General features: G+C 38.5%; 1 protein-coding gene across 1 annotated transcript; it reads left to right on the top strand.

Annotated features, from left to right (window-relative positions):
- Positions 1 to 3,468: 3,468 nt before the first annotated feature.
- Positions 3,469 to 4,751, top strand: LOC117484536 (zinc finger protein 79-like). The gene has a single exon (XM_034132966.1). The coding sequence runs from the start codon at positions 3,484 to 3,486 to the stop codon at positions 4,240 to 4,242; it is 759 nt and encodes a 252-aa protein (XP_033988857.1). The 5' UTR covers positions 3,469 to 3,483; the 3' UTR covers positions 4,243 to 4,751.
- The last annotated feature ends 10,382 nt before the right edge of the window (positions 4,752 to 15,133 follow it).

The following is a 15,133-nucleotide window of genomic DNA, read 5'->3' as shown; positions in this document are numbered from 1 at the left end:
TAGTCCCATATATAAGCATGAAGAACAAACAAACACGGCCGGGGTCAAGTTGTGTTCCCTGGATGAACTGACCAGGCAGAGTCCCTGTAGCTTCACGGACGGAGCAGCTAGCAGAGAGACAAGAAGCTAACAGCAGCAGTCACTTGACAGAGCTGTCACTCAATGTGACCACGCCCTAATTTATGCAAAAACTTTAAGACCTAATATAAATAAAAGGGTCATGTTAGAAAACAATTCACTCACAGATTCATAATCATGAAGGTGGAATCTAACTATATACATAATAAAATGTATTGCAGCCAGGGCTAGAAACGTTTTTTTTCTGCTGTGAAAATGGGCATTTTAACATGGGGGTCTATGGAAATTGCTCCTTTCTGCAGTCATCGCCTATCGGCCAATATATGAACTGCAGTTTGTGGCACTTCCGTATTGGCGTCCCGGCTCTTTCCCAGAGTTTGCCGCTTGGTAGCACCAGATTAACGGGAAGAATATCAACTAACTGAAGATATGAACCATTTTTATCAAAACAAAACACAAGTCTCATAAGAAGCGTCTAAATGACCCCTGAGCGAAACAATTCTAACGCACTGCGGCACACAATTCAAGATAAAAATACCCTTATTACTTATCGTAGCTGCACATACAATATAGCCGATTAAAGCTGAGACTACACTGATTATTTAGGTATAGTATCATCACTGAGCGATCCGAACTTGCGACAGGGGAAGCAAACACAGACATCACAACACGTACCTTTACGGAGCTTTTACGGCAGATCGTCTCACCGTAGCTGTCAATTAGGTCAAAAGACGTGTTCAATGGCATTAAAACGGAAAAAAAAAATGCTACAACTGTTGATACATAGGTTCATAATGTACCTGTGCCTTTGAAAAAATTATTTATAATCCATAATTCCATTTTGTATGTAGAAATCGGAGCGGAAAAGTTAGCTGCTAATGGTAGCCACCAGAGTGTATGCAGCTTCCGGTTTTGGTAACGCGTCACTCTCACTCCTTATTTGTTAATGTTTTGGTGTGTATATAACTTTCCCTCGATTCCATTGGCTCTAGCGGTTATAAAGAGATTTCATTCATCAAAATCGAGCAAGGGGGGCCAGAGATAGGTCAAATCCACCCAAATGACCCCAGAAGTGTTTTTTTTGGGCTAAATCTCTCTAAAAAGGTCAAATTTCACTTGTTTTGCATCAATCTTGATACAGGTGTATATATATATATACATATATATATATATATATATATATATATATATATATACACACACATATATATATGTATATATATATATATATATATATATATATGTGTGTGTATATATATATATATATATGTGTGTGTGTATATACTGTTATTTCACACACGCTAAATGGAGGAATTATTTCTGATTTTAGTTACATTTTTGAAAGAATAAGCCAGTGAAGTAATTCACAGTGATGAAGACGAGTATCAAATGGATTCTGGGTCACAGCCATCAACATCTGCCTCATCCGAACTACGACGTGCATCAGATCAGCATACAGTTGCCCCAGAGCCATCAACATCCAAGCTACGCCGCCGGACGTCTGCACCAGTACTAACTCAGCCTCCCTCTGCATCTTCTGATTCTGAACCATGGTCCCTCAATGTTACATTGCAGTGGTGAACAGCTTCCTTCTCCACATGGAGCTGCACAAGATGAGGGGTGACCCCGGCAGGACGAAGCCACACACCCAGAAGTCCTTCAGGGAGCTGCTTGCTGCAGACATGAGGGGTGAAGTCCCTGCAGCACCACCACCACTCCCCCCATCATCACTCGTATGCATTCCCAAGTATTATGGGGAAGATGCCACCGCGCTCAGGAGGTACTGCAGGAGGTGCTCTGATGCTGGCAACAAAACGGTGAAGACACCTATCTACTGCACTAAGTTCCTGGTCCCTCTGTGCCTCAATTGAAAGAACTGTTTCGAGGCGTGGCACACCTCTGACTAAACACATTCAGGTTTTGTGTACATTTTTTTTACCAGTGTTTACAAAAAAAATGCTTGTGGTTTTATTTCGGTTTTAGTGTAGTTTTATTGTATAGTGTGTTTTTGAAATAAATCTGCTCCTGTTGGAGACAAATGTATCCTATGTTTCCTCATATTTATTGAGTAAGTAAACCTTCCTCGAAGTGTTAGTCGGGTGATAAACATGTAAGGACTGTGGCAAAGTCCACCAACACACACCATTTAAAAAAAAAAAAACATAAATGTAATTTAAAAAAAAAATTAAATTTAAATTTTTTTTCTTTTTATAAAAACACTTGTGTTTGGATGGAATGATTACCTATAGTGATAATACAATTATTTTTACAGTATGCTACCTGAAAAAGGTCAAATGGCACTGATGGTATCCAAATGTGCCCAAAGGTCAGTCCGCCTGGACTTTCTTTTGCTAAACCTCTCTAAAAAGTTCAAATTTAACTTGTTTTGCCTCAATCTTGATACAGGGTACTTATGTTATATTTTGGATTCCTAAAGCTTTTAGTCTACCATCCCATCATTCAAGGGTGGTTTTCACTATAAGTAATGGTTTTTTTTTAGGCGGAGGTAAGAATTTACCTTTTTTTACTATGTTCCATCTGAATTTACTCTGACACAGAAACATCTATATTGATTCTGACACTTCTACATCCAACTCACAGATGTAACCTTGCTTTGATAAAAGAAATTATTCATATAACCCTTTTAGAAGTTAAGTTATAGTCATTTGTTTTGGGCATAGCATTTTCGAGCCTGAAACCTGAAAAACAGGCTCAGGGCTTAACAGGTTAATGGTGATTAGATTTTTAATTGCTAACACTTAACAGGTTTTTCTGGCTGTGTGTTTCCTGTTTCCTGCAGACGTCCAGCTGCTGGTGGTGGTTAAAGAAGAGCTTCTCCCTGACCAGCAGGAGTGGAGCACCAGTCTGGACCAGGAGGACCCAGAGCCCCCCCCACACATTAAGCAGGAACAGGAGGAACTCCGGATCAGTCAGGAGGGAGAGCAGCTTCAGGAGCTGGAGGAGGCTGATATCACCAAGTCCACTTTCACTCCTGACCCTGTGAAGAGTGAAGATGATGAAGAGAAACCTCTTTCCTCACAGCCTCATCAAAGACAAACTGAACACATGGAAACAGAAGCTGATGGAGATGACTGTCGAGGACCAGAACCAGCCAGGAACTCAGATCCAGAGAGCAGTTTACAACCAAAGACTGAGGACGACACTGGAGACTGTTCTGAACCTGACAATGGAGACTCTTCTGAACCTGACACTGGAGACTCCTCTGAACCTGACACTGAAGACAGTGCTGATTGGAAGGAGACAAGAGAACCTGCGTCAGGCTCAAACTCACTGAAAGATAGACAAGAATCTGTCAGTGATTCAAGCCGTAGTGCTGTAAAGAAACAATTTGGCTGCTCTGTGTGTACGAAATATTTTACATATAGAAGCAATGTTCAGAAACACATGAGAGTCCACACAGGAGAGAAACCATACAGATGCTCAGTTTGTAAGAAAGCTTTTTCAAAGAATATACATTTAAAGGAACACATGAGAGTCCACACAGGAGAGAAACCATTCAACTGCTCAGTTTGTACCAAATCTTTTTCACAGAGTGGAACTTTAAAGTCACACATGAGAATCCACACAGCAGAGAAACCATACAGATGCTCAGTTTGTAAGAAAGCTTTCGCACACAATATAAATTTAAAGGCACACATGAGAGTCCACACAGGAGAGAAACCATTCAACTGCTCAGTTTGTACCAAATCTTTTTCACAGAGTGGAAGTTTAAAGTCACACATGAGAATCCACACAGGAGAGAAAGCACACAGCTGCTCAGTCTGTAAGAAATCTTTTTCACAGAGTGGAAGTTTAAAGTCACACATGAGAATCCACACAGGAGAGAAAGCACACAGCTGCTCAGTCTGTAAGAAAGCTTTTTCACAGAGTGGAAATTTAAAGTCACACATGAGAATCCACACAGGAGAGAAAGCACACAGCTGCTCAGTCTGTAAGAAAGCTTTTGCACTGAATACAAATTTAAAGAGACACATGAGAGTCCACACAGGAGAGGAAATGTACAACTGCAATGTTTGTGACAAAAGATTTAAATGGCGTGGTGATTTAAAAAGACACAAGTGTGTTGGTCGTCAGTCCTCACAGCTTAATGAAATTCAAACTGAGGATAACAGAGGCAGAGCCTCCAACCAGCAGCTCAGCTGAACACATGGAAACAGAAGCTGGTGGAGAGGACAATGAATAAGTCTTATGACATTTCACACGTGAGAAAAATCTGTCTGACTGGATTAACATTGTTGCACAACATTCATATAAGACTTAAATTAACTCCATCTTTATCAGCACAAGTGGAAAATATGTTTAATGTTTTTGTCATACTGATTTTCTGATGTATACGTTAACCACTGACTGTTGATGAACCATTTTATTTTGGATTGAGGGCTCCAAGTTTCCATATAGAGATATAGGATGATTTGATGTATTGTTCTTTATTTCTAAATGTTTTGTATCATTGCTATCCTGTTAATGAGCCCTGTTTTACATAAATGTACCTGTTATCTGATTGTTTTTGCTTCTGTAACTGTAAGGGAATACATTTGTCTATTTTGTATCCTGATGACCTAATGCCGTTACATGTAATACGTTACTCCCTAAGCCTGATTTCACCCACCTGCAACCGATTCGCAAATAATCACGAATGTTCATTTCTTTGACCCCTTGACTCGACTATTTCTTGTTTAATAATCGTTACATCTCCTCAGGACCAAGTTCCTGTGTCCTGCCTTTCACCTGCTGATCACCCACTGCTCATTTAAGGTGGACTGACCTTTACAATGGACCAGCTAGTCTTAGTGTCTTAAAGCAAACGTTTTGTAAAGTGATGCTAGACCAAAGACGTGCTGTTGGGTTGTGTGCTCTCTGCAGGACGGTGTCTGTACTCAAAGATTGTTTATGAAATGAAAGCTTCACTCTGTTTTTGTTGTCCAAACGACACCAACAGAGCGATTCGTCTTCTTTCCAGCAGATGGCATAAATGTTACATCATCCAGTTCAACTGTCATCCACATATTAATGATTCAAAACAGCAATGTGTAAGATATGGCTAGTAATTGACTATTTCAACAGAATGTGAAGAGGTTACAGTCTTGAGGCCATGTCCAATATGTTTATGTTTTGTTTGATTAAATCTACTGAAATGAGCATTCAATGACTAAATTATTCTTAATTACTGTCATTACATCATGGGTTTGCATTGCAATATTAGAACGCATAAAACCCAACTTTATTTCTTCCAAGTTGCGGGTGTTCATTTTTTAGAAGTCTGCTGTGTTTCATCCAAGCGTCCACTTTGTGCTCCGATAATACTGAAAGTATCTGTTGTATGCTTTACCTGCTCCAGTAACAAAAGAGTAATTCACTGGACAGAGACAAGAGATAGTGGATGGACCCAGAGGAGAACCAGAAGATAGTCCGTATAGAGCCTTCAGGTTCTGAAGATTATCAGGGATAGAGCTAGAACAAAACTCCAAAAACCTGAATAGAGCTAGAAGATAGCCAGAACAAAGCCAAGAAAGACCCAGTAGAAAGACAGGAAGGAGCCAAAAGAGTTTGTATTTTTTAATATTCAAGCTCTTCTCTTAACCCCATTATAGCAGATGCCACATTGAATGGATGAACACATTTATGCATCAATAATTACAACAGAGTATTTCTAAATACAAGTTGTAAAAATACTTATATGTATTTAATACTAATAACATAATGATTAATTTCAGATGATAATACTTTTCAGGGTTAGGGTTAGGTCCGGTCTGACAGCGCTTAGCTCTCTGCTGCAGAGAGGAAGAGAATTCACTGCACTAAACAAAGTCAAAAATCAACATACAGTAGGCAACATAGGGGGGTGGGGGCTGGTGAACGGTATGGTAAATGTTTGTAAACACAATCCCCAGGATGTGTCCTAATCACAAACCTACAGACTGGGGGTTGGGAGATCACAGGAGGGGGGGGGGGGGGGGGGGGGGGGAAGAGCTGTGGAATGTGACCATCCCCCTTGGGAGGCTTCCTCCACACATTCCGATGGCCAATTAATTTTAAACAAAGAGTTCTCAACATACAGTATAGTCAACATGGGGGGTGGGGGCTGGTGAACGGTATGGTCAATGTTTGTAAACACAATCCCCAGGATGTGTCCTAATCAAACCAAAAGAGAAAATGTAGTTATACAAATACTGTTTCAATCACATTAGTATGCATACAAAGTGACAGGTCACACCTGCCTCTACTATACTACTACTTATGCTAATGAGCCCCTTTGATATGCTAATGAGCCCCTTTGTTCGAGGTGTTATCACATGTAGGTGTGATATTCCCCATTGTAGTAGATCCTTTGTTGTGTAATCTAATTAGCCTTTGATGTCTGATCCCTTTGTTGTCTATCCTTTGATGTGAGGGGTGAGGTGTTTGTGACATGTAGGTGTGAACTCCCCATTGTAGTAGATCCTTTGTTGTGTAATCTAATTAGCCTTTGATGTCTGACCCTTTGTTGTCTATCCTTTGATGTGAGGGGTGAGGTGTTTGTGACATGTAGGTGTGATATTCCCTATTGTAGTAGATCCTTTGTTGTGTAATCTAATTAGCCTTTGATGTCTGACCCAGAGGGGTGAGGTGTTTGTGACATGTAGGTGTGATATTCCCTATTGTAGTGGATCCTTTGTTGTGTAATCTAATTAGCCTTTGATGTCTGACCCCTTGTTGTCTAATCTAATTAGACCCTTTGATGTCTGTCCTTTGATGTAAGGTGGGAGGTATTATAACATGTAGGTGTGTGTGTGCACCGGTGTGTTATAAGCCTTTGATGTCAATCGAATTAGCCCTTTGATGTATGTCCTTTGATCAGTGTTTGTAACTATTGTCAAGGTAGTCTCTTTGAAGTTGTGTCAGACTGTCTCGCACCCCATCCTCCTCTCACCTCTTCCCCCCTTCCTTTTGCTGTGATGTCAGAAGATAGAGGTGGAGGGTGGAGTTAGATGATGTAAATAGTCCAAGTGCCATGGTAGGGGGGCATTACGGAACTCAGGAGTCCGCCCTTTGAGGCGTTGTTAACATTAATGCTTTTGTTTTTGTTACTAAGATACTTTTTAGATACACTTTTGAAGTGAGCAACACTTTACAACTGGTAGAAAGTTAAGTACTTTGTATGGAATTGGGTTTTCTTTGGAGCTGTTTTCAGTGAGACAATGCAGTTTCTGATCATTTTAAGTTTCAAGTTTCAAGGCTTTATGGCATATGCCCATTAGCTACAGTGTAGATATGTCAATGAAAAACATAGGTCACAGGCTCCTCCAACAGTGCACATAAAACAGATAAAATACTGCAATAGAATGTTTTGATATGACAGATTTGTGCGTAATTCTCTCACAAAGGAACTGTAAGATACACGTTTATGTATGGAAAACTTTATAACTTGGTAAAATATTCATTCATTTGTAATGAATTGAGTTTTCTTCAAGAATCAAACTCTAAATGGAGAGTTTGTGATTTTAACACTGTTTCGATGAAACAATGCAGTTTTGATAACTTGACTTGACTAACATTACTTTTTTTAAATATATGTTTTTAGATGCTTTACTTTTGATTTCTTTCATGTTATTTTAACACATTACTTTTTTCATATTTTTCAACATACTGTGATATTTGTTTTTTGCTCTCCTTTTTCCATTACATTTTTGAATATACAGACATTCAACGCAATAAGTCCCACCCCAATCAGCAAATCATCCAAAACTAAGGACCCCCCACTAAGACGAACAGATTTTCTTTAAGACTGTGACTCTTAAAGGCACTTTGGGATTTTAGTAAGACAATCCAGTTTTCTGGAAATAACTTAAATGATTTTCGTTTTTTCTCCTACAAAGATACTTATAGTTACACTTTAATGGATGCAAAACTTTATAACTTGGTAAAATATTAATTAATTTGTAATGAATTGAGTTTTCTTAAAGAATCAAACTCTAAATGGAGAGTTTGTGATTTTAACACTGTTTCGATGAAACAATGCCGTTTTGATAACTTGACTTGACTAACATTACTTTTTTAAATATATGTTTTGTTAGACGACTTTACTGATTTTTGCTTTTTTCTTCCTTGCTTTTGTTTGTGTTACTAGGATACTTTTAGATACACTTTGAAGTGTGCAACACTTTACAACTGATAGAATAGTACATTGTAAGGAATTCGTTTTCTTGGTAGAATATAAAGTACTTTGTAAGGAATTGGGTTTCTTAACAATCCTGCTCCACCATTAAATCACTTAATCTGCTACTTCCAGGCAAAAGCTTTAAAACTTGCATCGTGTATTAAGTCATGTCTTGGCAAAAATGAGAGTCCTGGGTGCTTTAAAACATTTCTTAGAACATTTTGATATATTCAAACACATAATGAACTGCAATGACTCACTGCTGCATCAAATTTATTTTACACTGTTGGGAGGACAAAACTGTGAGCCTCTCAGACCCTTTTGTTGTCAATCTAATTAGCCTGTCCTCATTCTAACTAAAGTAATTTAACCTAAGTGGAGCCAACCTAAGGAGTGGGCCCTACAGTCTGGGAATAGTTTACTTTTTAACATTCTACTCAAAAGGCCCGTAAATATTATCTCCGCCAATATGCTATATTAAAATATCATTTAAAAAATAAAATAAAAAATAAAACTCATTTCATGTTGAAATGATCAAGGAAAAGCCAGTCAATGTTATGCTAACACAAACAAAAGTTCTGTTTTATATGTTGAAATATAATTTAAAAAACAACGATATAGTATTTTCAAGTCTTACTTTAGTATGGTAAAATTAAGAATAAGTCACATTAAAGTTTGTCATGATTTTCCGTAAAAAAGTCAAGTATAGTTTGTCAAAAGAATATGAAAAAATCATTTTGTAGAGTAGTATGTTGAAAATCTCAGTGTTTAACTGAACACCCCTACATGTGATAACACCTCGAACAAAGGGGTAATTAGCATACAAAGGGGGGTCACTAGCATCAGTGGGGGAAAGGTGCTACGGAAATGAACTTTGAGGAGGGGGAACTTGTAAGAATTTCCAAGGCGAGAGGGGTCTTTGATAAAAAAAAATATGAACAGAGTTATACCGACTAATTATTTACGGCGTCCGAACGCATACCTCGTCAACCATCTGTTTACAAACTCAAAGATTATGATGGAGAAGAGATCAAGGGGACTTTTTTATGAGAAAGAGTTAAAAAAAGTGAAGGTAGTACTTTTTTCTGAACAGATTTTCTTTAAGACTGTGACTCTTAAAGACATTTTCTAGTAAGACAATCCAGTTTTCTGGAAATAACTTGAATGATTTTTGTTTTTTCTCCTACAAAGATACTTATAGTTACACTTTAATGGATGCAAAACTTTATAACTTGGTAAAATATTCATTAATTTGTAATGAAATTAGTTTCTTAAAGAATCAAACTCTAAATGGAGAGTTTGTGATTTTAACACTGTTTCGATGAAACAATGCGGTTTTGATAACTTGACTTGACTAACATAATTTTTTTTTTAAATATATGTTTTTAGATGCTTTACTTTGATTTATTTCATGTTATTTTAACACAACATTACTTTTTTCATATTTTTCAACATACTGTGATATTTGTTTTTTCTCTCCTTTTTTCCATTATATTTTTGAAAAACTACACAGTGATTTTTATCAAAATACAACATGCAACTAATACATTATACAATATTACGACTTTTTGCGATATTTTCAACACAATATACTTGTACCTTTTTCTGTAGGGCTTCAGGATATTTGGCATGTCATGCATAAAACCGGTGTCATCTTTCCTGAAACTGACGTGCTGTCCGTTTTACAAACAAGTTATCTTTCTGCTTCTTCACCCTCTGAATTTTCCTCCCCCGTCCCTATTCCTTCAGCCATCACAACAACAATCAAGTCAGATCTGTGAAATTAAACACCTCTCCCCAAAGCGTGACTTCCCTATTGAGGGAGTGGGGCAGTAGGGCCTAACCCGATTGGCCTAATATACTAACATGCAGAACGTATGGTATGTTTGAAAAAAGACTAACCATCTATCCAGTTCAAGCTGTCTTTAAGATGCGACATTGTGCTCTGACTTTTTCCGTAAAATCGTGACAAACTATTACTTATTCTTACATTTGACCTCTTGCTGCTTGGTTGAAAATGATAGATGAAAAAGCTACAACGCTTAAAGAACTTTCTAAAAACTCTCAATTCTACAGATGAATCCCCCCACTCAACGCAATAAGTCCGCCCCCCACTCAGCAAATCATCTAAAACGAAGGACCCCACTAAGACGACCGTTGAAAACTAGCCGGGGATCTGAGAAAAACCAAGTCTCCCCCGCGAGTTGCAGCCAGGAACAAACTCCTGTCTCCTATCATCACCACCATTGTGGAGACCCACATATTGCAGTACTACTGCTGCTGATGTTACTCCTGGGGCCAAGACGTCTCTGTTTATGAACATAGTGAAATCGGAGTTGGTTGATATTCTGGAGAGGGTGCTGCATCGGTACAGAGAAAAAATCTGCAATGGATGCCGAGTCAGTAACCCGGCCAGAGGCAACACGATTGTCTGAATGACATTCCAGAATATTTCTTCAGAAACAATTACAACGCGTTAATGAAAAGTCTTTGGCTCCCCGACTTCATTACAGTGAATGACCAGAGTCTTAATGATAAAAAAAAAAAAAACATTTACACGGCTGAATGGAGGATCCAAGGCGCTTCGGAGGCTTTTCTGTACAATCTCAAAAACTGCAGACGCCTCAAGGAGAGACTTGAAAAGATCCATGCCGAGCTGGATGGATAGGAAGAAGACTAATAACCAGCGGTTGATTGAAGCCGGGGATTTTTTTTTTTTTCGATACTTTGACTTTTCTTTAAAGTAAAATAAAAATGGGTAACTACTATGGAAAACAATCTGTATATATCTATCAGAATGCAGTCAATACCTGTTTAATAAGTGTGTTGTTGATGACGATTGAAAACAGAATGAATAGTGATCCCCGTGTAAACAGAACGGCTGAAGTTTGTAAACTAGAAGACATTTTGGATATCGTTCATTCTGGCAGTACTATTCCGGGTCATTGGGAAACGATTGTAAACGAAACTTTTAAAGTGGTACTGGAATCTTCATTTTCCGAAACATTCTGTAACATTACCGAAGAAATGAAACAAACACCAAAAGTGTTTTGTGTGTCAGTGTTTCAATATGTCAGTGTTTTGTGTGTCAGCGTTTTTGTGTGTCAGTGTTTCAGTGTTTCAGTGTTTCAGTGTTTTTGTGTTTTTGTGTGTCAGTGTTTCAGTGTTACAGTGTTTCTGTGTTTCAGTGTTTCAGTGTGTCAGTGTTTTTGTGTGTCAGCGTTTCAGTGTGTCTGTGTTTCAGTGTATCAGTGTTTCAGTGTTTCTGTGTTTCCGTGTTTCAGTGTGTTTGTGTTTTTGTGTTTCAGTGTTTTGTGCTTCTGTGTTTTTGGGTGTCAATGTTTTCAGTGTTTCAGTATTTCAGTGTTTCAGTGTTTCAGTGTTTTGTGTGTCAATGTGTCAGTGTATCAGTGTTCTGTGCTTCTGTGTTTTCAGTGTTTCAGTATTTCAGTGTTTCAGTGTTTCAGTGTTTTGTGTGTCAATGTGTCAGTGTGTCAGTGTTCTGTGCTTCTGTGTTTTTGTGTGTCAGTGTTTTCAGTGTTTCAGTGTTTCAGTGTTTTGTGTGTCAATGTGTCAGTGTGTCAGTGTTCTGTGCTTCTGTGTTTTTGTGTGTCAGTGTTTTCAGTGTTTCAGTATTTCAGTGTTTCAGTGTTTTGTGTGTCAGTGTTTCAGTGTGTCAGTGTTTTGTGTGTCAGTGTTTCAATGTGTCAGTGTGTCAGTGTTTCAGTTTTCAGTGTTTCAGTGTTTCAGTGTTTTGTGTGTCAGTGTTTCAGTGTGTCAGTGTTTTGTGTGTCAGTGTTTCAATGTGTCAGTGTGTCAGTGTTTCAGTGTATCAGTGTTTCAGTGTTTTGTGTGTAAGTGTTTCAGTGTGTCAGGGTTTTGTGTGTCAGTGTTTCAGTGTGTCAGTGTTTCAGTGTTTCAGTGTTTCAGTGTTTTTGTGTTTTTGTGTGTCAGTGTTTCAGTGTTTCAGTGTTTCTGTGTTTCAGTGTTTCAGATTTTTCAGTGTTTCAGTATTTCAGTGTTTTGTGTTTCAGTGTTTCAGTGTTTCAGTGTTTTTGTGTTTCTGTGTTTCTGTATGTCAGTGTTTCAGTGTTTCAGTGTTTCAGTGTTTTGTGTTTTTGTGTTTCAGTGTTTTGTGCTTCTGTGTTTTTGGGTGTCAATGTTTTCAGTGTTTCAGTATTTCAGTGTTTCAGTGTTTCAGTGTTTTGTGTGTCAGCCTTTCTTTGCTCTGATCAATCCCTAGGGATCCTCCCCTGGAAGGAATATAGCAGGACGAGAGAAAAACATTTAAAAAAAACGTATCTTAGAAGTGGCTATAGCATTTGATGCAATTCTAAAAGATAGTCAGATTCCTAAAAAGTTACAAACGGATGCTGGAAACATTTGTTTCTTCATCATCCGTTTGTAACTTTTTAGGAATATAAATATATATATATTCCTTCCAGGGGAGGATCCCTGGGGATTGATCAGAGCAAAGAAAGGCTGTAAACACTGACACACTGACACACAAAACACAGAAACACTGAAACACTGACACACAAAACACTGAAAAACTGAAACACTGAAACACAAAACACTGAAATACTGAAACACTGAAAACACTGACACACTGACACACAGAAACACAAACACAAAAACACTGAAACACTGAAACACTGAAACACAAAACACTGAAACACAAAACACTGAAATACTGAAACACTGAAAACACTGAAACACTGAAACACAGAAACACTGAAACACTGAAACACTGACACACAAAAACACAAAAACACTGAAACACTGAAACACTGAAACACTGACACACGGAAACACTGACACACAAAACACTGACACACTGAAACACAGACACACAAAACACTGAAACACTGATACACTGAAACACTGACACACTGACACATTGAAACACTGACACACAAAACACTGACACACTGAAACACTGACACACAAAACACTGAAACACTGAAACACTGAAAACTGAAACACTGAAACACTGACACACAAACACATTGACACACAAACACTGATACACTGAAACACTGAAATACTGAAACACTGAAAACACTGACACACAAAAACACAGAAGCACAGAACACTGACACACTGACACATTGACACACAAAACACTGAAACACTGAAATACTGAAACACTGAAAACACAGAAGCACAGAACACTGATACACTGACACATTGACACACAAAACACTGAAACACTGAAACACTGAAATACTGAAACACTGAAAACATTGACACCCAAAAACACAGAAGCACAAAACACTGAAACACAAAAACACAAACACACTGAAACACGGAAACACAGAAACACTGAAACACTGATACACTGAAACACAGACACACTGAAACGCTGACACACAAAAACACTGACACACTGAAACACTGAAACACAGAAACACTGTAACACTGAAACACTGACACACAAAAACACAAAAACACTGAAACACTGAAACACTGAAACACTGACACACAAAAACGCTGACACACAAAACACTGACATATTGAAACACTGACACACAAACACTTTTGGTGTTTGTTTCATTTCTTCGGTAATGTTACAGAATGTTTCGGAAAATGAAGATTCCAGTACCACTTTAAAAGTTTCGTTTACAATCGTTTCCCAATGACCCGGAATAGTACTGCCAGAATGAACGATATCCAAAATGTCTTCTAGTTTACAAACTTCAGCCGTTCTGTTTACACGGGGATCACTATTCATTCTGTTTTCAATCGTCATCAACAACACACTTATTAAACAGGTATTGACTGCATTCTGATAGATATATACAGATTGTTTTCCATAGTAGTTACCCATTTTTATTTTACTTTAAAGAAAAGTCAAAGTATCGAAAAAAAAAAAAATCCCCGGCTTCAATCAACCGCTGGTTATTAGTCTTCTTCCTATCCATCCAGCTCGGCATGGATCTTTTCAAGTCTCTCCTTGAGGCGTCTGCAGTTTTTGAGATTGTACAGAAAAGCCTCCGAAGCGCCTTGGATCCTCCATTCAGCCGTGTAAATGTTTTTTTTTTTTTTTATCATTAAGACTCTGGTCATTCACTGTAATGAAGTCGGGGAGCCAAAGACTTTTCATTAACGCGTTGTAATTGTTTCTGAAGAAATATTCTGGAATGTCATTCAGACAATCGTGTTGCCTCTGGCCGGGTTACTGACTCGGCATCCATTGCAGATTTTTTCTCTGTACCGATGCAGCACCCTCTCCAGAATATCAACCAACTCCGATTTCACTATGTTCATAAACAGAGACGTCTTGGCCCCAGGAGTAACATCAGCAGCAGTAGTACTGCAATATGTGGGTCTCCACAATGGTGGTGATGATAGGAGACAGGAGTTTGTTCCTGGCTGCAACTCGCGGGGGAGACTTGGTTTTTCTCAGATCCCCGGCTAGTTTTCAACGGTCGTCTTAGTGGGGTCCTTCGTTTTAGATGATTTGCTGAGTGGGGGGCGGACTTATTGCGTTGAGTGGGGGGATTCATCTGTAGAATTGAGAGTTTTTAGAAAGTTCTTTAAGCGTTGTAGCTTTTTCATCTATCATTTTCAACCAAGCAGCAAGAGGTCAAATGTAAGAATAAGTAATAGTTTGTCACGATTTTACGGAAAAAGTCAGAGCACAATGTCGCATCTTAAAGACAGCTTGAACTGGATAGATGGTTAGTCTTTTTTCAAACATACCATACGTTCTGCATGTTAGTATATTAGGCCAATCGGGTTAGGCCCTACTGCCCCACTCCCTCAATAGGGAAGTCACGCTTTGGGGAGAGGTGTTTAATTTCACAGATCTGACTTGATTGTTGTTGTGATGGCTGAAGGAATAGGGACGGGGGAGGAAAATTCAGAGGGTGAAGAAGCAGAAAGATAACTTGT

The sequence above is a fragment of the Trematomus bernacchii genome, unplaced genomic scaffold (genome assembly GCF_902827165.1).
Source record: "Trematomus bernacchii unplaced genomic scaffold, fTreBer1.1, whole genome shotgun sequence".
In the NCBI taxonomy this organism is placed as follows: Eukaryota; Metazoa; Chordata; class Actinopteri; order Perciformes; family Nototheniidae; genus Trematomus; species Trematomus bernacchii.
The sequence above is the reverse complement of the archived record's forward strand: the minus strand, read 5'-3'. Positions and strand labels throughout refer to the sequence as shown.